Source organism: Colobus angolensis, unplaced genomic scaffold, assembly GCF_000951035.1.
Source record: "Colobus angolensis palliatus isolate OR3802 unplaced genomic scaffold, Cang.pa_1.0 Scaffold190, whole genome shotgun sequence".
In the NCBI taxonomy this organism is placed as follows: Eukaryota; Metazoa; Chordata; class Mammalia; order Primates; family Cercopithecidae; genus Colobus; species Colobus angolensis.
Window position 1 is genome coordinate 6582881 of NW_012115044.1, and position 26204 is coordinate 6609084.

Sequence of the window (26204 nt, forward strand, 5' to 3'; positions counted from 1 at the left end):
CCCTCTCTGACCTTCAGTTTTCTGGCTGCAGACCTATTTTCCCAGGGATGCCAGGGAAGGAGGATAGGCAACTGGTCCATTGGTTTATTCTCCCCACCTTCCTGGCGCAGCCTTCTCAGGGAAACTCCGCCTCAAGGCGACTGGAGGAGGGGCGCGGGGGGAGGAGGCAGGGTGGCCATCTTTGTGCGGGGCCGCGCTTCCGCCAGCGCCGCGGCGGGGAATCTGCAGTAGGTCGGCTGGCGATGGAGTGGTGGGCTAGCTCGCCGCTTCGGCTCTGGCTGCTGTTGTTCCTCCTGCCCCCAGCGCAGGGCCGCCAGAAGGAGTCAGGTGGGCTCCGGGCAGTGCTGAGCCTGCCCCTTGGGCTCGTGGTCTGGTCGTAGTCCCGAGGCGCTCCTCTGCGCGGCCGGCGCCCAGGAAGATGCTGTGGCCGCCGTAGCTAGGATCTGGGCAGAGGGCACCGGGGCGCCTTGCGGCGGAGAGTGAGGTGCCGGGGTCTCTGCTCTTGCTCTGGACGCTGGAGAGTAACCCATCCCCCAGAATTCAGAATGACAGGGAGGAGAGGGAATTCCCCGTTCACCCGCAGGAGGCGTTGCCACTGCTTGGCTACTCTGGACCTGCCTGAAGCACTGAGGGTCGGGGATGGGGGCGAATGTCGTGCGCGCGCGCGTGTGTATATGCGTTGCCAGAAGACAAGAAGAGGGGTTTAATGTCTGTAGCTTTTAACTGATCCTCTTTGTGGAGTTCAATTTGATTAGTAGAAAGTGATAGTCCGCGTCACTATCCATAGCATTCTGACGGTTGGGCGTTAAGCTTGGGAATTTTCCAGTTTCTTGGACACCTGACACCCGGGTAGAGGAACAGACTTGACATAAGTGTGAGTTACACACACAAAAATTCCTCCCTGGCGTTTCGTTTCCATCAGTTGGATGGGAAGGGGATTTCTGAAAGTTTTGGTCCTCTGTTGCTTCTGCCTGTGTGGTGTTAGCAAATAACGCTCAGGAGACTTTTTTTTAACTCTCATTTACTTCACTTTTTAAAGGTTCAAAATGGAAAGTATTTATTGACCAAATTAACAGGTCTTTGGAGAATTACGAACCATGTTCCAGTCAAAACTGCAGCTGCTACCATGGGTGAGTTATTTTCTTTGATGTGTCTTTGAGAGTTTAGTTGCTGTCACAGGAAGTATTCTAACATCCTCGAGAGATTTTGGTTGCAGTGGTCAGAAAGGTAAGGATGTTTTTCTCTTTCTAGGGAATAAAAATGCTCTGGGATGGGAAAGGCTCAGGTGGTCTCAGCCTAACCACTGACTGGCTGTGGGATTCAGTGCATGTGCATCTGTTTTTCCCACTGGGCTGCAAGCTTCCTGAGGTCAGGGTCTGTGTCTTATTTGTTGTTGTCTCCCTGGTGCTAGCCCTCAGTACGTGCTCAATAAATATTGTTGAGGAAATAAACCCATCTATAGCTGAATCTAGTCCTAAATTTCATGATGGTTATCTTTAGAAAATGCACGTCAGGCTGGGCATGGTGGTTCATGCCAGTAATCCCAGCACTTTGAGAGGCCATGGCCGGTGGATCACCTGAGGTCAGAAGTTCGAGACCAGCCTGACCAACATGTTGAAACCCTGTCTCTACTAAAAATACAAAAATTAGCTGGGCGTGGTGGTGTGTGCCTGTAGTCCCAGCTACTCAGGAGGCTGAGGCAGGAGAATTGCTTGAACCCAGGAAGCAGAGGTTGCATTGAACCCAGATCACGCCACTGCACCCCAGCCTGGGCGACAGAGTGAGACTCCGTCTCAGAGAGAGAATGCACCTCAGGGCCGGGATGAGGTATGGTAGATAGATAACTCTGAAAACAGACTTGGGTGTTAGTGCCGGTACTCCCACTGGTTACCCCTGTGCCAAGCCACTTCAACTCCTCTGGGTCTCAGATTCTTCATCAGCTAAATAACAGGGTCTTTTAAGCTCCGCTTTATGTTATTTTTGACTCCTCAAAAAATTCCCTGGATGCTTATACTTATTAAAAACTTACTATGCACTCAACTTTAAAAGGAATATAAAATAGTGTAATTTTGGTTACTGCTGTCAGGCTATCAGAGTAAGGGGGTATTGGGGAGAGCGTGGACCAGACAGACCAGAACAAGAGAGTCTTGTTATACTTGCTATACTGTAAGGCAGAAACTTCACCTCCTGTGGGATTGGGAGGAGATGCCAGGAGGACTGAAGTGACTAGAAGGACACAGGTGTGGCATGAGTGGTGAAAGAGGAATACAGAACTGCCAAGGGAGGGGCAATCCAGATGGAGGGAGGAAGAAGAGACATTGACCCACTTTTTACTTTTTATTGCTTTATTGCCATTGATGTTTCAGATTACCTACAGGGCTTCTAGGGAAGAGGGGCTCATTCTCACCCTTGATTCTTTCCTTCCACTTACTGTGTTCTCTAATACAAAACCTAAATGCATTTAGGAAGTAGGTGGAATGGCACCACTCTCTTGGCCTGCTTTCCTTGATGACTCCCATTCTTTCCCAGTGTCATAGAAGAGGATCTAACTCCTTTCCGAGGAGGCATCTCCAGGAAGATGATGGCAGAGGTAGTCAGACGGAAGCTAGGGACCCACTATCAGATCATTAAGAACAGGCTATACCGGGAAAATGACTGCATGTTCCCCTCAAGGTAAGAGTTACGAGGTAGATATATCTTCTGACTTTATTACATATAGGCTTACCTGATACCCTTTTATAGAGGAGCCAATTCATGGGACTAGCAAGCAGATCCCCCCTCCCATTTCAGGCAGACTATGAAATAGTGACAAGCTCTTCTCCTTGCCTGGGAATTTTTCTTGCGAGCTACTCTCAAAGCCTGTCTCCTCTGTGAGACTTGGCTCATCACTGGTAGTACTGGTGGTGGCTCTGCCTCTTCTGCTTCTTCCCTGGGATACAGTAGCAGCAGGATACAGGCCGATGAGGCCTAGCAGGAGGGAGCTGGAGTGAAGGAGGAGGAGGAATTGGTTGAATGTCTGTCATGGGCCTGTGTAGTTCTAGATACTGAATATTCAAGGGGAGGTGGTAGAGTCAAGAGGAGTAACTAGATGGGGTGTGGTTGCTCCCACCTGTGATTCCAGCACTTTGTGGTGGATTGCTTGAGCCCAGGAGTTTGAGACCAGCCTGGATTGTGACAAATAATCTGACAGAGTGGCAAATAATATGACAGAGTGAGACCCTGTCTATAAAAAAATATAAAAACTAAAAAACAGGAGTGACTAGTGCTGCAAATTACGCCAGCCAGGACTTCAGAAATTCAGGTGTGAGACCCGAGGTGCCATGTCATTTGGCTGAAGGCAGGGTGGTAGGCAGGGAGGGTCGTGGGCTGAGCGTGGAGGTTGGGTTTAGGCAGCATTGCATTTTGGAGTTTTTTTTTTTTTTTTTAACTCAAATCTTTATAAAATTAGAAGATACAAAACTCAGAGGGCATAATATTCCCTTATGTAAGAGCATCTTTCTAAACAATCCCTATTCTGTCATTAAAAGTAAAATAAATGTGCAGAGTTGCAAAAAAATTATCAATTTGTACATAAAGATTTATATTATTTGTATTTAATAACAACTTTGTAACAATTTAATATTTACTGTTATAAATATGTAAACAAGGCCGGGTGTGGTGGCTCAGGCCTGTAATCCCAGCACTTTGGGAGGCCAAGACAGGCAGATCACCTGAAGTCAGGAGTTCGAGACCAGCCTGACCAACATGGAGAAACCCTGTCTTTACTAAAAATACAAAATTTGCTGGGTGTGGTGGCGCGTGCCTGTCATCCCAGCTACTCAGGAGGCTGAGGCAGGAGAATCGCTTGAACCCGGGAGGCAGAGGTTGCAGTGAGCTGAGATTGTGCCATTGCACTCCAGCCTGGGCAGCAAGAGTGAGTGAATGAATGAATGAATAAATAAATAAATAAATAAATGTAAACAGGAAAACAGGCTGGGCATGGTGGCTTGTGCCTATAATCCCAGCACTTTGGGAAGTCAAGGCAGGAAGATCGCTTGAGCTCAGAAGTTCAAGATGAGCCTGGGCCACATGGCAAAACCTTATCTCTACAAAAAATACAAACATTAGCTGGGTGTGGTGGCATGTGTTTGTAGTCCTAGCTACTTGGGAGACTGAAGTGAGTGGATCACCTGAGCCCAGGAGGTCAAGACTGCAGTAAGCCTGAGCCATGATTATGCCACTGCACTCCAGCCAGGGTGACAGAGCAAGACCTGTCTCAAATAAATAATAATTTATTTTATTTATTTAATAAAATAAATGGCATAAGAACATTTATTTTTAATGCCACATTAAAAAAAAGTGGCATAAGAACAATGAAAAAGAAAAAGAAAGATTATTTAATATCCCACAACCCTGAGGAAATCAGTTACCCTTTGGCTATCAGATATCAGGGGAAATAAGGTTGTAGAGGAAAAAATAATTAAGGTATTTTAAACAGACATTTGTTTCATTATTTGGGACTCAATAGTAGAGACTTTAAATATAAATTGTGAGCCTGGGGCAATTTTTAATTTCCACAAATGAGAAAGAAAATAAGAATATAGACATTGTTGGACTTTGAAAGCTTACCCAATGTTTAATAGTTTGCTGAACAATTGCCAAATGAAATGAAATGCTTTCAAAGTTTCTGAAAGGCACAATTCTCTTCTTCCTGAGCTCAGAACATTTTGATCATAATCATGAGCTTAGAAATGTTCTGAAGGGAGTACAGTACCTTTCTTTAGCAATAAAGTAATGTATATTTCCAATGACACTGAAAGTTCCCTATCCTAGCTACACGTACAACTAAGGAAAACAGAGAGGGACAAAATACAAATAGAATGCAGTATTCCAGAACACAATACTGAATGAAATGCACACAGTTGTATGATATCTCAAAGATTCCCGTATAGCTAGAAATAATATCTTTCTAGGTCTAGATATGATTCTTTTTTTTTTTTTTGAGAGGGAATCTCACTCTGTTATGCAGGCTGGCTGGAGTGCAGTGGCGTGATCTCGGCTCACTGCAACCTCCGCCTCCCAGGTTCAAGCGATTCTCTTGCCTCAGCCTCCTGAGTAGCTGGGACTACAGGCGCCCGCCACTACGCCTGGCTAATTTTTGTATTTTTACTAGAGACAGGTTTTCACCTTGTTGATCAGGCTGGTCTCAAACTCCTGACCTTGTGATCCACCTGCTTCAGTCTCCCAAAGTGCTGGGATTACAGGCAGGTCTAGATACTTTTAATCTATCCAGTTTCAGAAACCTATGTGACATTTTAAAAATTCAGTTTTGAATAAAATAAAATATAAACTCCACATTTCAAGGATGAGCAGAGGAACCAGAGATTTATCTAATTCTAGAGACAAGTCATTTCAAAACTGAGTTGTAATGGTATTTTTTAATAACAGCCTTATTGAGGTGTGGTTAACATAAATTACATGTAAAGTATAGAATGTTCCCACAACAAAAAAAGTATATGAGGCTATGTTAATTAACTTGATATACTCATTCCACAATGTAAACATATATCAAAACATTACATTGTATCCTGTAAATATATACAATTATTATTTATCAATTAAAAATAAAACCTACAGTGTACACTAAGTCTTCATGTATGTTTATGCCAAGATAATGAACCTTCCATCACAACCAAAATATTCTTTCTGCCTCTTTGCAGTCCCTGTCTCCTGCATCTCCCTGTCTCCCTCTCCTCCCCATGCCCCACCTTCAGGCAGCTGATGACTACTTTCTCGAATTATGGATTATTTTCTAGAGTTTTCTATAAATGGAATTATTTAAGAGAGTACTATTTTAAAAGCCAAATGTGGCTGGGCATGGTGGATCACACCTATAATCCCAGCACTTTGGGAGGCTGAGGTGAGTGGATCACCTGAGGTCAGGAGTTCAAGATCACCCTGGTCAACATGGTGAAACCCCGACTCTACTAAAAATACAAAAAAATTTATCCAGGCATGGTGGCAGGCACCTGTAATCCCAGCTACTTGGGAGGCTGAGGCAGGAAAATTGCTTGAACCTGGGAGGCAGAGGTTACAGTGAGCTGAGACCACGCCATTACACTCCAGCCTGGTCAACAAGAAAGAAACTCCATCTCAAAAAATAAAAAATTAAATTAAATTAAAAGCCAAATGTGAAAGAAATATGAGTGTTTTAGCTGTAATGTATAAGTTGTACTGCAACTTTTTAAAAACTTTTTAACTAGATTTTTTTTCTTTTAGTGTCAAAGAATGTTACATGCACTTTGGATATGTAAAATATCCAAATATTTTAGCATGGTAAAATAAAAAAACAGAGAGGGACAAAATACAAATTGAATGCAGTATTCCAAAACACAATCCTGAATGAAATACACACAGTGGTATGATATCTTGAAGATTCCTATATAGCTAGAAATAATATCTTTCTAGGTCTAGATACGATCCTTTTTTTTTTTTTTTTGAGAGGGAATCTTGCTCTGTCACCCAGGCTGGAGCCTGGCTGCCTCTTTGCAGTCCGTCTCTCCTGCATCTCCCTGTCTCCCTCTCCTCCCCATGCCCCACCTTCAGGCAGCCAATGACTATTTTACCATGCTAAAATATTTGGATACCTCCAAAAGACATTCAGTGAAAAGGAAGTTTCTCTTCCACCTCAGACCGCTAGTCCCTGAGACCTCTTTTCAAAAAACGATAAGAATTGTGTGTCTTGTATATCCTTCTAGAAATAGTCTATACATATACAAGCATCTAGACTTATCAGCAAACTAAAACGTGCTCTATCTTCTGTTCTGCACTTAGGTTTCTTCTCCATATAACAGTAGATTTTGAGATTGTTCCATAAGAGTCCATAGAGAACACCTCACTTTTTCATGGCTGCATAATAGTTTATTATATGGATTTCTTTATTCACCCCTCTATCAGTGGACATTTAGATTATCCCTCACCACATCCCTTTGCTTTTTGGATAATGCAAGCAATGCTGCAGTGAACATCCTTGTTACCGTGAACACTCATGTAAATATATATGTAGGCTAAATTCCTAGAAGTATAATAACTAGGCCAATTAATGTCATTTTAAAATCTTGATAAATAGGCTAGGTGCAGTGGCTCATCCCTGTTATCCCAGCACTTTGGATGGCCGAGACGGGCAGATCATCTGAGGTCAGGAGTTCGAGACCAGCCTCGCCAACCTGGTGAGAACCTGTCTCTACTAAAAATACAAAAATTAACTGGGCATGGTGGCCTGTGCATGTAATCCCAGCTACTCAGGAGGCTGAGGCAGGAGAATCACTTGAAACCAGAAGGCGGAGGTTGCAGTGAGCTGAAATTGTGCCATTGCACTCCAGCCTGGGCCACAGAGCGAGGCTCCATCTCAAAAAAAAAAATATAGATAGATAGATAGATAGATAGACTGGGCACAGTGGCTCTCACCTGTAATCCCAGCACTTTGGGAGGCTGAGGTGGGAGGATCACTTGAGCCCGAGAATTCAAGATCAGTCTGGACAACATACCAAGACTCTGTCTTTACACACACACACACACGCACACATACACTTGCCAGGTGTGATGGCACACACCCGTAGTCCCAGCTACTCAGGAGGCTGAGGTGAGAAGATTGCTTGCTCCTAGGATTTTTGAGGCCACAGTGAGCCATGATCATGCCACTGTACTCTTCAGCCTGGGTGGCAGAGCAAGAGACCCTGCCTCAAATTTAAAAATTTTTTTTAAAAAAGAGAAATCTTGGTAAACAGAAGCTAATTGTCCTACAAAGAGGCTAAACACTTCCATAGCTCATATATCATATGCTGGGAATAGATCTCACACCCTCACCAACACTGCACTATTGGACTTTTTGATCTTTGTCAATCCGATTGGTAAAATTGGTATCTAGTTTCATTGGTATTTCTTTATTATTAATACAGTTGAGCATCTTTTCCTATGTTTGTGAACCATTGATATTTTTTGCAGTTATCTCCCTATATATAAAACACTTGCTTTTTTTTGCTAGGGGGTCTCACTACATTGCCTACTGTGTCACTATGTTGCAGGTCTAGAACTCTTGGGCTCAAAGAACCCTTCTGCCTAAGTCTCCCAAGTAGTAAAACAATATTTTAAATCAGTCGTTTCCATGCTACCAGGAAATTTTGATCAAACCTTTGAATGCTGCCTCTAGCATAGTGCTGGTCAGGACCTCAAAGAATGAGGCAGAAACCAGCTAAACTGTCAGTGTATCTTCTTTTTCTTTCAAGAAATCCTCTGAGGATGCCCGGGAATCTAGTCAGAAAGCTATGTTACGGTATTTATGATTACGTATGTAATACTTTTTCTGGCTTGCAGAACTGATTTTGATAGTGTTCTTTATTCAGGTTGAAGATGATGAAAGGTTTTCTATCTGTTCTCATAAACTAGGAGACTTAATTATAATGGAAATAAAAATGGTGTCTTTGTGAGAAGCAAAGCCAAAGGAACACAGGTAGAAAATTAGCTATTTCAGCTGTTACGAGAGTTTGTATCTTGTCTACTGATTAAACTATGCCATATAAGGGAAATAAAGAAAAGAAGAATGAATAAAGTGGTAGAAGTAGCATAATATTCCCTTCAAAGCTATGATGATTTATTTGGAAAATTTTATTAAGTATTTTAAGCTGGAGCAGCTTAGCTAGGAGTGAACTTGCACAAAACAAAAAAGCAGAATAACCCCTTTAGAAGCATTGCTTTCACGGGACTTTGCAGGAGGCTGATGATCTGGAACACTGGCTTGTCTTACTTTAAAATGTGAATGGGACATCACCTTGTCCTAGAGCCTGCAGGCACTGCTCTGCTGAATTTATGGTATGTCTGGTTGACAGGTGTAGTGGTGTTGAGCACTTTATTTTGGAAGTGATTGGGCGTCTCCCTGACATGGAGATGGTGATCAATGTACGAGATTATCCTCAGGTTCCTAAATGGATGGAGCCTGCCATCCCAGTCTTCTCCTTCAGTAAGGTAAGTGCAGGGAGAGCCACATGGGTGGATGGAGGGTGGTCCTCTAGGTTATGAGCGTGAGATCATTGTCCTGTATGTCACAGTCTGATGGGCAATGGTAAGGATGAGGACTGAGGTACAGAAATGGGTCTGTGTCTCTATTAGCGTCACAGTGATTGAGCAAAAAGACAGAAGAGGAAGTTGAGAACCGGTAAGTCATGTAAGATTGCTTGAGTGTCTGTAGGGCTAGAGATGGAGGCTAGGGCGTGAGAGGCCTGAGAAACCTACAGGAATTAGAGGTGGGTCTCGAAGATCCTACAGAGCATGGGAGGAAGGAGTCCAAGAAAGCTTGGAGTTAGGGAACACCTTCATTCCAAAAGTTTATTGAGCTCCTACTATGTATATATTCAGTCATAGTGCTGGGTATCATCTGTCCCATCTGTCACCATATTCCAGGGGCCCAGCATTGCTAAAAGTGAACCTGAAGGTGCCAGATAACTCCACACGGTGTGTGTGCAAGCAGTGCATTGAAGGGATAGGCCAGAGATAACCTAGGGAAGATTGGAGTAGCTAGGACACACCTGTGGGCTTAGGGAATTGGGGGCAAGGAATATCTTGTCAGTGCTCAGGTTCATATAAATGTTGTATTGCCAGGGATGGGCCTTGGTTCCCCAGAGACAAGGAAAGCATTTGGGGGTGGGGGTGGGAAGGCTAGAAAAGAGTGGATGGAAGATTCTGTGGGGTAAGAGTGAATTGAGGAAAACCTCATGGAATATGGGGAAAGGGACACTATCTCTGATTTGGTTTGTCCAAAAAAGCAGAGGGACCTTTTATCCCCACTTTTTCTTTATCACAGTTTACTTTCTCCCTAGACTTGTTTTATTTCCTGTGTTGCAAGTGGGCAGAGGCCACATTTGTGTTGCATTTCCCATGATCTAGCCTCATTTCTCAAAAGTGCTTGGTTCCATTGTTTGTCGTGAAACTCACCCAGAAGAACAGATAGAGGCTCCCATGTAAGTCAGTAGGGACTTCGTGTTTGTTATCTATCTATTGTTTCTGTGGATAATGAAGTATGACCATCAGTATACTAACTTCCCATTCATCTTTACTTCCCTCCTGTTTTTTAAATCAGTGACTTCTAGTTTCCAAGGGAGGGTTTTACTCTGTCAACTTTATAGTTAATTGTGCAGCTTCTATTGAATAGCTGTTACGTTTAAGGTGCTTGAGGAATCACATCATTTTTTTTACATATTTGAGAGACAGCAAACAGCATATTGTGCATGTATTTCCAGTGGAAGAAACAGTAGAGTTAGAGGTTTATCAGTGGCCAGATTTTTAACAGAAGTAACCATAAAAAGGGAACAAATGGAGGCCAGGCACAGTGGCTCACTCCTGTAATCCTAGCACTTTGGGAGGCCGAGGCAGGTGGATTTAAAAAAAAAAAAAAAAAAGGAACATATGGTTTCAAACTTCTTTCTTTTTTTTGAGACAGAGTCTCTGTTGCCCAGGCTGGAGTGCAGTGGCGCGACTTTGGCTCACTACAACCTCCACCTCCAGGGTTCAAGCGATTCCCCGCTTCAGCCTCCCGAGTAGCTGGGACTACAGGCACCTGCCACCGTGCCCGGCTATTTGTTTTGTTTTGTTTTGTATTTTTTAGTAGAGACAGGGTTTCACCATGTTGACCAGGCTGATTTCGAACTCCTGACCTCAGGTGATCCACCTGTCTTGGCCTCCCACAGTGCTTGGATTACAGGTGTGACCCACCATGCCCAGCCTCAAACTTCTTTGAAAAGATATGTGATAACACCCCTTCCTCTCATTCTGCTCATCCATACTTCTGACCCTGATCGATGAATAACCAAGAATGTATTGACCAATCAATGTGAGCCCGACAGTGCCATAGTATGAGATAACACTAGCTAATGTTTATCAAGTACGTAAAATGTGCCAGATACTGTTCTAAGATTTTTACGTGTATCAACTCATTTAATATGCAAAATAAGCCTTTTAGGTAGATCATATTATTGATATTATTGTTTCCCCCATTATAGTGATAAGGAAGCTGAGGCATAGAACCATTAAAAACTTGCCTAGAGCTGTAAAGAGGTGGAGTCAGCATCCAAACCCATATGATCCACCTCAGAAGCCCACACTCTTAACCATTGCACTGTATTTCTTGGCTCTTGCTCTCAAAAAAACCCATTGGGAAATAACCAAAAACTGGTAAGACAGTGTAAACTCTTAAGTGTAATAGTTAAGCAATGAGAGAGCTCTGTGATTTTTCAGAATTGGGCATATTGTTTCCTTAAATTGAAAATCTTAACAGTATACATCCTCTAGGAAAACAGAATTTGGGGGAACTGAAAATGTTGACCTTTAATGTGATTCTAAATTCTGGAATTCAGTGAGCCCATGACTTTTAATCCATAGTCACTTTTGCCTTTTAATGTCTACAGGCTAGACTTTGGAAAATAGGGAAAATATATCTTTGGCAGTGTGACACTAAACCAAGGCTGTCCAGATCCAGTGGCATGATTGCAGTTGCCTCTTTTCACTCTGTTCCAAGACTGATTTAGAACGACCTGTCTGTTTTTGTTGAAGACATCAGAGTACCATGATATCATGTATCCTGCTTGGACATTCTGGGAAGGGGGACCTGCTGTTTGGCCAATTTATCCTACAGGTCTTGGACGGTGGGACCTCTTCAGAGAAGATCTGGTAAGGTAGGTCCTTTAAAGAAGTTTTATTTTTTCCTCTTTCTGGGTTTTTTTGAAATAAACCATAGAATATAACCAATAATTTACTTTTTTTTTTTTTTTTTGAGACAGAGTTTCCCCCTTGTTGCCCAGGCTGGAGTGCAATGACACGATCTCAGCTCACTGCAACCTCCACCTCCCAGGTTCAAGTGATTCTCCTGCCTCAGCCTCCTGAGTAGCTGAGATTACAGGCATGCGCCACCACACCCGGCTAATTTTGTATTTTTAGTAGAGATGGGGTGTCTCCATGTTGGTCAGGCTGGTCTCGAACTCCTGACCTCTGGTGATCCGCCCACCTCAGCCTCCCAAAGTGCTGGGATTACAGGCCTGAGCCACCGCACCCAGCCTATTTACTTTTAAGTAACTAATTTTTAAGTTAAAAATTAAGGACAGAAAACTGTAACATACACAATTTTGTATATGTCTAATAATGTTTACATATCCATAGAAAAGGGCTGAATAGTCCATCCTAAACTATCAGCAATGCCTCTTTGCAAGGGATTGTATGAGACTTTTGTTTTCTATTTTAAATTTTTCTTTTTTTAATTTAATTTAATTTAATTTAATTTTTTGCAACAGAGTCACGTTCTGTCTCCAGGCTAGAGTGCAGTGGTGCTATCGCGGCTCACTGCAACCTCTGCCTCCCAGGTTCAAGTGATTCTCTTGCCTCAGCCTCCTGAATAACTGGGATTACAGGCATGCACCACCACACCCGGCTAATTTTTTGTATTTTTAGTAGAGATGGGGGGTTTCACCATGGTGACCAGGCTGGTCTGGAACTCCTGGCCTCAAGATATCCACCCACTGGGTGCTGGGATTACAAGTGTGAGCCACTGTGCCCAGTCAGTATTTTCAGTTTTTCTATACTTAAGATTCTTTAAATAAGAGTGCGTTCTTTCATAGTAAGAAAAAATGACTGACCGTGTCATGTGGGGGATAGAAAATTATTTGGAAGAATATAAACGTACTTGGCAGTTGAGAACTAAATACTTTAGGCAGGGCTGAGGGAGCATAAATGTCCCATAAGCATCTCAAGTACAAGCTTATTCCAGATCCTCTCTGATTCATGACTGAGACATGCCTTGGCCTGTTGACTCCATCCTGCTGTCATTTCAGAATTTAGATTGTGTAGCTCATCCAAGCTGTAGGTATTTCTTACCTAGCTACATTTTACGTCATGATTCAGACAACTTTGGTGCTTAATTAGGGAACTTCCAGAAACACAGTCATTATAGACCTTCTCTCAGGTATAAGGAAAGCAAACAATTCAACCTTGTTTCCATAAATACCTATCAACTCTCCCAAGTGTGGCTGAAGATTCAAAGAGGATTAAGGGAATATTCCCTTCCTGAAGAAACGTACAGGGCTGCAGTCCTCAGTGGTGGGTAGAGCCCTTTGTTAAAAAACAAACTTCTCCAGTGGGTATAATTTGGTAATTTTAAAAAATAGTAACAGTCTCATATTTTACAGAACTGGAACTAGAAATTGTCTTTGTCCAGCCCTTTATTTCAGTGATAAGGGAATGAAGGCACAGAAAGGTTTAGTGATCTGGTCAAGGTCAGAAGCAAATCTAGGCCTAAAGTCCTGGTTTCCAAGTGCTTTCTCCAACCTTCTTTACTGGTTAATATTCCTTGTGTTTTCCTGACATTGAGACTGTCATTCCTTGTTTATTTTTGGGTTTTGAACATAATTTTGAGACAGGGGAAAAAGGTGTGGTTTTTTTGTTTGTTTGTTGGTTGTTTTTTAAAATTTTTTGTAGAGACAGGTCTTGCTATGTTTCCCAGCCTGATCTCAATCTCCTGGGCTCAAGTGATCCTCCCCCCTTGGCCTCCCAAAGTGCTGGGCTTACAGGCATGAGCCACCACACTAAGCTGGAAAAAAGGTTTTAAACTTTTTTTCCCCTAAGTTATTCTTGGCCTTGGCCTTGGTTTTCTAATCCTTTCCCCCACCCCACCCCCTCAGGTACTTGCAAATACCCTTTTCACATTCCTCTTTTTGTAGCTCTTTTCCCACCTGCCATGCAGCTGCCTTGTTTTTAAAATCTTTAAAAACATTTTAACTGATTATGAAACCTATATATGCTCATAAAATTTTACAAATATGTATAACTTAGTCAACTTTCCCCCTAACTTATTGGTGTATCTAAGTAATCTTTCCATGTCAGTACATATGAAGCAGTCACTTTATTTATTTATTTGTTTGTTTGTTTATTTTTAAGAGGCAGGATCTCACTATGTTGCCCAGGCTGGACTCAAACTCCTGGGGTCAAGGTGTTATCCAGTTACTCCACCATGTAGTTATTAATACCATTTCCCCCATGTAAACCAGTAAACAATTTTTAGGCAGATAGAATGTTTTAAAGTGTAATCTTATATGAATGCTTTTTTTCTTTTGATACCTTCCTATTTTATTCAATTGAATTTATTCGTGGTTATAGAATTGCCATTTTGTTTTTTAGAACCCTCCATTTGGAATCTCTAGTGATATTCATTGGTTACTTTGAAAATTTAATAATCTGCTTGTTTATCCATCTGCACTGATGTCTGCCTGCCATTTTTCATTCTATTTTTCTGGTATTTTGGGAGTTTGTGCCCACTGATTTATATTTCACTCTGTAGAAGAATTCATTGTTCTTTACAGATTAAATATTTCATTTGTTATTGTCAGAGAGAGTTTAAAAAAGGGGGCTGGGGTAGCACCAGGCTGTGGTGGCCACTGTTAGCACTTGCCTGGAGAAACAAGTCCTAAGCTAGGTCTTTTAAGGAAGGATGGGTAGGTTAGGAGAATGAAAGAGAGAGAACAGTGATACACAGTTTGGGTCTGTGTATGTATATTAAACACAGCTTCCCTAGGAACCAAGGAAATAAAGAGAAGTAACTTTGAGTATAAATTGATACATTTTTTGTTAGATAGTTTGACAATATGTATCAAAATTGGAAATGTATACTGTGTATCCTTTGACCCAGCTGTTTCACATCTAGAATGTATCCTAAGGAATTAGACAAGTGTGCAAAGATTTCTGTACAAGGATGTTTACTACCATGTTGTTTCTTAGAGCAGAAAGTTGGAAACTACCCAAAAGCCCATCAATAAAGGGTGAAGTGAATCATAATATGACTGTAAAATGGAATTTTTGCAGTGAGTCTTTGCCAGAGGTTATAAAATGGAATATAGTGCATGAATGGAAAGGCAGTGTAGGTTTTAAAAGCTCTGGGTTCAAATCCTGGCTCTTATTAGCTGCATGACTCTGCACAAGTTGCTTAACCTCTGAAGGACCTCATTTGTAAAATAAGGATGATAAAACCTACCTCTTAAGATTGTGAGAATGATTTTATATTTACAAAGCACTTATAACAATGTCTGTAACATAGTGAAGTGCTATATAGATGTTGGCTGTTATTATTATTTATATTTCCTATTAAGATTGTTACCTGGGCTGGGCGTGGTGTCTCATGCTTGTAATCCCAGCACTTTGGGAGGCCGAGGCGGGCGGATCATGAGGTCAGGAGATTGAGACCATCCTAGCTAACATGGTGAAACCCCGTCTCTACTAAAATTACAAAAAATTAGCCAGGCGAGGTGGCGGGCGCCTGTAGTCCCAGCTACTTGGGAGGCTGAGGCAGGAGAATGGCATGAACCCGGGAGGCGGAAGTTGCAGTGAGCAGAGATGCGCCACTCCACTCCAACCTGGGCAATAGAGTGGGACTCTGTCTCAAAAAAATAAAAAATGATTGTTACCTAACAGTATGTATGGTGTGACCTCTGTTACATAGAGCAAAGTTTCTCAGTATTAGTGTTGCTGACATTTTGGGCTGGATAATTCTTTGTCCTGGGAGCTATCCTGAGCACTGTAGGATTGTGTAGCAGCATCTCTGATCTATACCCACTAAATGCCAGTAGCAGTCCCCTAGTAGTAACAACAAAAAATGTCTACAGACATGGCCAAATGTCCCCTGGGTGGGAGGGAAGGGCAAAATTACCCCCAGTTGAAAGCTACTAATATGAAGAAATGATTGCCAGGAAATTCTTGGCTAAAACGTTACATTGTTACCTGTGGACCGGGAGATTCCAGAGGACTTCTTACTTTTATCTTTATGCTTTTTCATGAGAACTTTGCATGAGGAGCATGAAATATTTTCCACCAAAAACAAAACAACAAAAATCCAGTGCTATAGTGTCTCTGCTTGGGCAGGAAGAAGTAGGGGGTAAACAAGATACTTCTGGCCTTAGACTGGAGAATCAGGTAAAGGTGATCCATCCAGAAAAGGCCAGAGGATGAGCCAGGTTGGCTGAGGGTGGAGGTCTGAGGACCTGGAAAATACTGAGCAGCATTCTCAGCTGAGTGAAAATAAGCAGCATGACATTATATGTATCTGAAAAGGATCTATGCCTAGAAAGTTTGTATCCTGAGTTTTTCCATTACTATAATACAGCCCACCAATCCCTCATTAACTTCAGTTCAGCCTTCCCCTCCTTTTTCGGAGGAAGATGCTGTGCAGACTTCTGTGCAGGGAGGGTTCCTACGAAGCAAGTTAAGAATGATGCATCTGTGAGCTAGCGGTTTCAGTAAGGAAGGCTGGCCGTGGTAATGTGTACTGAGATCTGAGTTTCAAGGACTTCATCTTTATGGAGCACTTAGTCTGGCTTTAAGAATACAGCGGTGCTTTTCAAATATCAGACTAAATCTAATGACACTTCCCACCTATGGAAAACATAAAATCAGAGAGTGATTTCCCTTTCATTCCATTTCTGATGCTTTTTAAATTTTTTGCAGTTTTGTTCACATAATTAATTTCATCAGTAGCACCCTACTTAAGGTACAGAGGAAATCCACATTTGCCAAATTATAAAGACACCTAATCATGACCTTCAGGGTTTGGCGGCTTTTCTTTCAATGTTGTTAACTTGTTAATGGGGAGTAGATTTGTAGATGCAACTGAATAGCACCTCCAGAGCCATGAAATGGTAGCAAAAGGAAACAAAGTGTCCTTTAGGGCTTTTTCTTTTGAGTAGCTTTGATTAGACTTATTTAGAAATATGAAGCTCTGAACTAATCTTCAGAAATGGTTAAAGCACATTCTTATATAGTTGAAAAAGATATATAGAAACTAATTAAATTCTGTATTCTTAGGTCAGCAGCACAGTGGCCATGGAAAAAGAAAAACTCTACAGCATATTTCCGAGGATCAAGGTGAATTATTTTCTGACATTTTACAAATATATTCTTCCAAGTAATGTAAAATATAAGTAACCTCGAGGGTATGACAAGCTCTGTAGTTCAAAGGGAAAGCTAAGATAACAAAGAAAGAAATGTGGAATCACAATTTTAGATTTGAGAATAATTCACATTATTTGCCCAAATCACCATTGACTGAGTTGATATTCAAAGAAGTAAAGTTCATCCATTTCAGTCATTTAGCAGATATTTTACATAGTGTCACAAGTGTGTTGGCCATTGATTGTGTGATGTCAAATACAACAGATGGGTGTCTTCTTACAGTCCCTAGGAGTAGCTTATGATCAGTTTCTAGGAGTAGCTTATGATCATGCCACAGTCACTCTGCTGGTTAATGTAGAGCAGGACTCAACATCATATTTCTTAACTGCCTTTTTTATCAGAACATGTGGCTGCCAAATAGTAGTTAAGAGCACAGACTGAGACTGCTGAAAATGAAGAAGGGAGCAGGGAGGAAAGAGAAGAGAAAAATGGCAAAGGTAGTAGAAGGACCCTGTGTTGTTCAGCTCCATAGTCCCAGTGCCAATAACAGTTCCTAGCATGTCGATATACGATAAATATCTGTGAAGTAGATGAGTAGAAAAGACCGTGAAGGGAGAAGGGTTTTGTGGTTTTAGCAAGTGAGTCCTTGCCAGAGATTGTACTCTCTCTTCGCCCTCCTCTTCGCTTAGGAGATAGACCTTAGGAGGTAAATGGATTATCCAGCTACTATGTCCTGTTTCTTACCAACTTCTTTGATTCTTAAATCTTGAAGTCACAAATTAACTTGGGGACCATGTCTGGACTTCAAGAGTTTTAGGACTCCCTTGAAATTATGTGGGAATATGTACATTTTTCTAGGAAGGAGAGGAGGTTGGTTCATAGTTCTTAACAAATTATCAAGGAATCCATGATGCCTCACATGTCAAGACCCTCTGCTACTTGGAACATCACTAGAAATTTTTCCACATATAGTCATTAGGTTTTTAAGCCCTTTGGTTTTTGTGCATTTTTAAAAAATTAAATATTATACTGGACTGTACAGTTACATAACAAAGGTCATGTAGCTGTTTTAGTGAGTGGTGACTAGCTAGCCTCACAGCTAAAAGCACCAGTGATTATAGAAGCTACATGAACTTTCCTAAAAGGGAAATCATTCCCTGGGATTTGACTATAGTGACCTGAACAACATACCCTTTAAGACCAAATGCAGACAAAGAAGGGCCAAGCACTCCCCAACCCTAAAGGTACAGAGGGGACCAGCCCTGGACGACCTAGATGCTGCAGTACCCAGTGTACCCCTCCTCTGCTGTCACGGCACCAGTGAATTGTCCATTTGTGCAGAGTCATTGCCTTGGGTCCTAATCCTGCTCACCTTTCAGGGATTGGGAACAGTATTCTAATACAGGCCGCACAGTTTTATGTCACGTGTTTCTTTTATAGGACAAGTCCAGAACGAGATCCTCTCATTCTTCTGTCTCGGAAAAATCCAAAACTTGTTGATGCGGAGTACACCAAAAACCAGGCCTGGAAATCTATGAAAGTAATCACCAGTCATCTGACTAGAACTACAGCAGTGAACATTCTCACTCAAAGAACATTGCCACCTGGGTAGAATTTGAGATTAGGTTTCCTCTCAGTGGCGAGGTGAATGTAAAGAAAGTTCCATGAACCAGCATTAGCATATATGTAAATTCTTTTTCAAACTTACATTGCTTTTCTGGCCATATTATGACTAGTATATTGCACTACTTTGAAGGTTTAAACCAGGGGTCACAAACTTTTTCCAGGAAGGGCCAAATAGTAAATATTGTAGGTTTTACAGGTCATATGGTCTCTGTTGTAGTTGCCAGCAGTAGTATGAAAGCAGCCATAGGCAGTTTGTAAATGAATGAGGCTGGCAGTGTTCTTATAAAAACTTTACTATGGCCGGGCATGGTGGTTCACGCCTGTAATCCCAGCACTTTGGGGGGCTGAGGCGGGTGGATCACTTGAGGTCGGGAGTTTGAGACCAGCCTGGCCAGCATGGTGAAACCCTGTCTCTATTAAAAAATACAAAGATTAGTCGGGCATGGTGGTACGCACCTGTAATCCCAGCTACTTGGGAGGCTGAGGCAGGAGAATCGCTTGAACCTGGGAGGCAGAGATTGCAGTGAGCCAAGATTGTGCCACTGCACTCCAGCCTGGTGACAGAGCAAGACTCCATCTCAAAAAAAATAGAATAAATAAAATAAAATAAATTTAAAAAGTAAAAGTTTATTTATGGGCACTGAATTTTGAATTTCATGTAATTTTGTCATAAAATATTCTTCTTTTGCCTTTTCTTTTAACCATTTGAAATGTAAAAATTTCTTAGTCCATGACAAAAACAAGCAGTGGGTCAGATTTGGCCTATGGGTCATAGTTTGCCAACCCCTGGTTTAAATCAATGGTCTTAACCCTGGCTGTGCAATACAACCAGAGAGCTTAAAAAAATAAATTAAATGAGTCAGAATCTCTGGGGCTGGTGTCCAGGAATCTTCATTTGTTTAAAACTTTTCAAGTGATTCTAAGGTGAAGCCAGAAATGGGACCATTGGTTTATAGTCCACTCTCTCCTCTTAACTCTATGGCTTTTTGCCTTAATCAAAGAAATTAAAGCCTTAACCTTCCTTTATATGACATTTCCATATACCATATGAGGATGCTATGAGAAAAAGCTTTAGACTTCTTGGGAGAAAACTAAGTAAATCTGAGGTGTATGTATTATTTCATACAGTTTTTTAATCAGATAGGAGCAAGTGAGCTTATAAAACTTTGTTAAATAATAAAAATATGAAAAATGTATTCATTTAGAATACAAGTTGTTAGCATCTACTGTGGGAGGCTGCAGAAGCAAACAAAACTTGTCCTCTCATCAAGGAGTTTACCATCTACTAAGGTGGATGGAGTGTACATGGGGATCTCAAACTCAGATGTCCCCAGGGACCAGCAGGTGCTATCAGTAGGTGAGCAAGAGAGAATACTAACACTTCCAAGTGTTAATAAGAGCCCAGTTTGCCAGATCATCCTTTTTATTCCCCAAGAAAGATTGGAAATCTGGATTTTTGCAAGAAATATCCTACTACCTATAAATGTTGGCAATGATTTGATTTTTTTTTTTTTTAATACTTTGCATGCCCAACATAATTTGAGCATGGGCTGTATACACCCTTAAGGTTATCAGCCAGCACTTGGGATCTTCTCTGCATACATAATTTACACAGAGTGAAGTGTGCTGCGGGCTGTGACATCTGAATTCAAAGGAGGGCAACATGGCTTTAGGTGAGCTTAAACTCTGAAATCAGACAGGCCCTGGTTAAAACTCTGTCTTCTATTTAGAGCCACATTGACCTTGAGCAAATCTCAACTTCCGAAGCCTTGGCTTCTGCATTTATATAAGGGGAATAATAATGTCTCCTGAGTATATTGATTGTGAAGCTTAAATGAGATAATGTTGATGAAATGTTTAACAATGCTTGCTGCACAGTGATCACAATAAATGCTGTTGCTGCTAATACTAATAACTTCCTTTCCACTTAAAGGATACCTTAGGAAAGCCAGCTGCTAAGGATGTCCATCTTGTCGATCACTGCCAGTACAAGTAAGATTTCCAGGACTCCTGACTCTTGGTTTCCATACTGCTTTTGAAATAGCTTCACTTTGGGTGAGAACTTTAATATGAAGGCCCAGCTGGAGTAAATGAAAGTTGCATTAATTCATTTCACTGGCTTTTCCTGAGGGCCTGTATGCACTGACCTGAGTTCTGCGGGGACTGTAGAGAAGAATGGAACATCTGTAGAACAGAACAACAGATAGCTGCATGCCAGCTAGTAATCACAGTAATGTAATTACCTCTCCATATGCCCCACCCACTCAATAGTTGAAGTTAGAATAAATATTTCTCAGTTAATAAATATTAGAATTATTATCCTGGTGTGCTGGCATGCTTCTGTAGTCCTAGCTACTCGGGAGGCTGAGGTAGGAGGATCCTTTGAGCCCAAGAGTTCAAGACCAGCCTGGGCTACATAGTGAGACCCTGTCTCTAAGAGAAATAAAATAAAATTCCAGGACTAAGAATTTGATGAACAAGTAAAACCAGGTCTAGAGGAGGGCAGCAGTGGTGGGGGTGGCTCAGAGTTAGGAATGCCAGTGACACACAGAGTAGGATCTACATGGTGAAAGCAACTCTGGTTGGAGACAGGTGCATGCATGAGAAATGCTGAGAAGACAGCCTTTTTTTTTTTCCTGTGGGCAATCTCTGAAAATTGATTAGGTTTTCCTTATTCTCCTCTCTATACCAGAGGGCCCTTATCACTCAGGAGGTGAGCAGTGGGGAAGTGAGCATTACCACCTGAGCTCTGCCTTCTGTCAGATCAGCTTGGCACTAGATTCTCATAGGAGCACAAACCCTATTGTAAACTGCGCATGCAAGGGATCGAGGTTGTGTGCTCCTTACGAGAATCTAATGCCTGATGATCTGAGGTGGAACAGTTTCATCCAAAACCATCTCCCCCACGCTACCCATCCATGGAAAAATTGTCTCCCATGAAACCGGTCCCTGGTGCCAAAAAGGTTGGGGACCATTGCTCTATACTTTAAGAGAAGAGGGTGATGTCTAGGAAGCAGTGGAGACCTTTGAGCAGATGGGGTACACTAGAGGAAAAACAAGGCCTTTGGGAGGCCATGACTAGTTAGAGACATTAGGCCTAGAAAAGCTTGTGAATTTTTTTTTCACTCTTTATATTCTATGTTTACCATTGAACATTTATTTTCTCAAATATGTTCCAAATCTACAAACTGTCATTTCCTTCTGAGCCCTGTATACACTCTACCCGGCACCCAGCTCCTGACCCTATCTAGCTCTCTCTGGAGAAAATAATTCCCTATTTTTCCTCACCCTGACATTCCCAGAACAACCTGTAGTCCTAGCCCTGGTAAAGCAAAGAGTTGATAGAAACCCCTTAGGAACATACAATGTGTCCTTGAAAACTCAAAGTGGAAAGAGAGTGGAGAGGAATCATGAAAGAAGCGGAGGGGAGAATAAGCATAAAAGGTCATATTTGTGGCAACAGGCATATAGTATCAAGTGTATTTTGCTCTTTTTTCCCCAGGTATCTGTTTAATTTTCGAGGTGTAGCTGCAAGTTTCCGGTTTAAACATCTCTTCCTGTGTGGCTCACTTGTTTTCCATGTTGGTGATGAGTGGCTAGAATTCTTCTATCCACAGCTGAAGCCATGGGTTCACTATATCCCAGTCAAAACAGATCTCTCCAATGTCCAGTAAGCAGTTATCCCCCAATGCAGAGTTTCTAAAGACCCTTCCAATCTGCTTTTTAAAATGCCTTAATGCCTTAAAACCAGTCATATAAGACATTTAGTCCTATGATTTTTTTCCATTGAAAGCTTTTTTTCCTCTTGGTTTACATACATAGTATTGCATTATTATTCCAAGTAGGCTATAAGTGGAATTTAATTTGAAAAAGTGCTTTAATACTGGTTTCAAATGAAACATTCAGACAAAATGAAGTTAAAAAGCTCTAATCTCTCCAAGACTAAAGATAGGGATATTCAATCTTACTATATTGTCAAAAGGATTTTCAGATGCAGCGTGAGAACTGATTCAAGTGAAGCTTCGGCAAATTTCCTCTCATGATGGGAGGAGCAAGGAAGAGGTATAGAGAAGGACCAGAGTTATCTGCATATTGTTATCATGGTGATATCTGTGTGTATATATATATATTTCTATACATAAAAATATATTTATATATAAATATGTAAGATAAATATATAATATACTGTAAAATATAAATATACAAAATATATGTAAATATATAATGTAACTTCTGTATTTTCTCAAATATGTCCCAAATCTACAATAGGGTATCTTTAATCAGTGTGTGGGTTTTTTTTTTTATTATTTTGTTCTTGAGAGAACCCTGATATCTTTGCTTTAAGGAAATAATCCACCATCTACATACCTAAAATTATCCATAGACCTCAGTCTATATGGTCTTTCTGACTTAGTGCTAATGAGGTTGGTCTATATTTCAGAGTCTAAAATTCTTTTCATTTTAGAGAGCTGTTACAATTTGTAAAAGCAAATGATGATGTAGCTCAAGAGATTGCTGAAAGGTGAGTTCTCTTCATTTTCCCTTTCCACTTCACTTTGTCATCCCCATTATGCCCTAGCCAAAGTTACCTGAATATTGTTATCATGGTGATATCTGTATTTTATCCTCATCATATGGAGATAATTCAGACTAAAGCTGTCCTGGGGGGAAACATATACACACGTCTACATATGCCTAAGCTTTATAGAAGTAGACTAAAATCTTTGAGGTAGTTAAACAGGTATGAACATTGGCTGTTTATAAGTTGTTTTAAAGGAAAAAGATGTTAAGTTCTATTGCTACATGCATGTATGTGGATATGATTGCCATAGGGTTGGTTCTTGAGACTCAAATGAATTAATTTATATAAAATGCTGAATAATGCTTGGCACAAGGTGAGCACTCAAATGCACACTGTTATTATTATTAAATTCTGTGCTTTAACATTTTCTTGTTAAATCTTGTCTCTAGGGGAAGCCAGTTTATTAGGAACCACTTGCAGATGGATGACATCACCTGTTACTGGGAGAACCTCTTGAGTGAATACTCTAAATTCCTGTCTTACAATGTAACAAGAAGGAAAGGTTATGATCAAATTATTCCCAAAATGTTGAAAACTGAACTATAGTAGTCATCATAGGACCATAGTCCTCTGTGGCAACAGATCTCAGATATCCTACGGTGAGAAGCTTACCATAAGCCTGGCACCTATACCTTGAATACCTGTTATCAAGCCAAATACCTGGTTTTCCTTATCATGCTGCACCCAGAGCAACTCTTGAGAAAGATTTAAAATGTGTCTAACACACTGATATGAAGCAGTTCAACTTTTTGGATGAATAAGGACCAGAAATCATGAGACGTGGATTTTGAACCCAACTCTACTTTTCATTTTCTTAAGACCAATCACAGCTTGTGCCTCAGATCATCCACCTGTTTGTGTCCATCACTGTGAAACTGACTGTGTCCATGTGATGATGCCCTTTGTCCCATTATTTGGAGCAGAAAATTCATCATTTGGAAGTAGTACAACTCATTGCTGGAACTGTGAAATTATCCTAGGTGTGATCTCTGTCACTTTATTTTAATGTAGGAAACCCTATGGGGTTTATGAAAAATACTTGGGGATCATTCTCTGAATGGTCTAAGGAAGCAGTAGCCATGCCATGCAATGATATAGGAGTTCTTTTTTGTAAAACCATAAACTCTGTTACTCAGGAGGTTTCTATAATGCCACATATAAAGAGGCCAATTGCATGAGTAATTATTGCAATTGGATTTTGGGTTTCCTTTTTGTGCCTTCATGCCCTACTTCTTAATGTCTCTCTAAAGAAAAAAAAAAAAGACAAAGCCTCTTAATAAATTTAGGAAGTAGTTCTCATTCTTTAATGGAACTATACATAGAGCAGGAGCTCTTCCTCACCCTTTGCATACTTTTAATATTTTTCCGTCTTAAATTGGCCACAGCAGGGGTCATTCACACTCTCACTGTCTTGCAGGAACCACAAGAAGTCTTCATATGTGAATGTGCCGTTCATTTGGTAGTTAAGAGCATTCAACTTCAAATATATAGGAGATATTTGTTTTAGTGCAAATCCATGTTGGAGTGCCTCCTTTTTCCTTTTTTCCCTTTTTGAAAAAGATGTTATTGGGTAGTAGTTTAATATCTCAGGGTGCTCTTTCTAACATAATGAAGAAAAATGTTTAGATTAAAACTCTGGAGTCTGATGACTTAGAGTTATCCTTGACCCTTAGGCCCACCCTTTCCACAGAGAAATCACCTCTCTTCTTTTGTCTTTTAAGACCTATTTGGTATTAACTAGTTTCAGAATTAGTAAATGTGAGATTCAGTCACATAATTATCAGACATTCCATTTGTCAGAAATCTATTAGGCTTTTTAAACTCTTTTCCACAAAATTTTAAGTCTGTTGACCTTCTTAGAGAAGTTGAACATGCTTGGCAAGATCATTTCATGGAATAAGCAGATGTTTAAAGTTGGATTTTTTTGTGTGTTTTGTTTTGTTTTGTTTTGTTTAGTACTAGCAAAGCACAGGGACTGTGTTCTTAGGTGCTGTGAGTCTGTCCAGATTTCTGAGTTGTACTATGGTTTTGCCTTGTCACTATGAGGCCCTACTAGGTGTAAGCATTGTCTCTGAATTTAATTTCCTCTAATTAAAATAGGAACAAAATTTGCTATCCTTTAGATTAGGAGCTGAAGATTCATTTCCCTGGGAATGTTTCCCATTTAGCTTCAAGTTTTAGCTCAAACATCACCTTCTTTCTGACTCCTTTCATTCATTCCTCGAGGCAGTAAGGGGCTACCATGGTACTTTGCTTATGCCTGTATTATATGACATTACTGTGGTTGCTTGACTGTTTCTCCTACTGTTCTGTGAACTTATTAATAGGTGAGAATCTAGTTTTACTCATCTTGATGTCTCCAGGATCCAGCACAGTGCCTCACACAGAATAGATCCCAAAGAACTGGTGGGTGGGTGGTTGGATGGAGGAATGGAGACAGTTGGCTTAACTGGATCCTATATACAGATTGTTACTGGCTCCAAAGGAGGATTAGATAAGACTGTAAGAATTGGATCAATGTAAATCCTCACCTGCCCTTTGAAGAGCCAATAAGAGCATCTTTGTCTTTAAATACAGCAAATGTTATTCAGATTTTGTACTTGTCTGTTTACCTCAGTGTAGATGATATGAGGATGGTATAACTATGTAAATGGTTTGTTTTTGAAAATAATTTCTTTCCCCACAACTTTTGAAGGTTTTATTTGTTGTTGTTGTTACTAGTTCAGTCCCAGACTTACCCTTTCCTTTTCAGAGAGCTAATGGCCATGCTTTTCTTCAAGGAAAGAATAGTTTATTTGAATGAAGTGGGATACTTGGATAACACAAATAATGCTTTTTATTTATTTATTTCGGGAGTGTTATCTATGTGCTGTCAGTGACCCACCTTATTCTACTATATCAGGTCAGATTTTCCTAGTGGTCAAGAACAGAAACGGCCTCTTGCTAGTTTAAGCAAAGTAACTTACTAGAAGAATATGAGGGCATCTCATGGAATCTAAAAAGGTTTCATAGTGGTTAGAAGGATAGAAGCAAGGGCACCTCC

General features: G+C 40.9%; 1 protein-coding gene across 1 annotated transcript; it reads left to right on the forward strand.

Moving 5' to 3' along the window:
• The first annotated feature begins 179 nt into the window (after positions 1–179).
• Positions 180–25988, forward strand: POGLUT1 (protein O-glucosyltransferase 1). Its single transcript, XM_011940623.1, has 11 exons — positions 180–327; positions 1040–1130; positions 2530–2673; positions 8865–9000; positions 11581–11702; positions 16867–16926; positions 18394–18493; positions 20513–20571; positions 22082–22249; positions 23045–23101; positions 23551–25988. Exons 1-11 carry the CDS (start codon positions 243–245, stop codon positions 23705–23707), a joined length of 1179 nt encoding a protein of 392 aa, XP_011796013.1. The 5' UTR covers positions 180–242; the 3' UTR covers positions 23708–25988.
• The last annotated feature ends 216 nt before the right edge of the window (positions 25989–26204 follow it).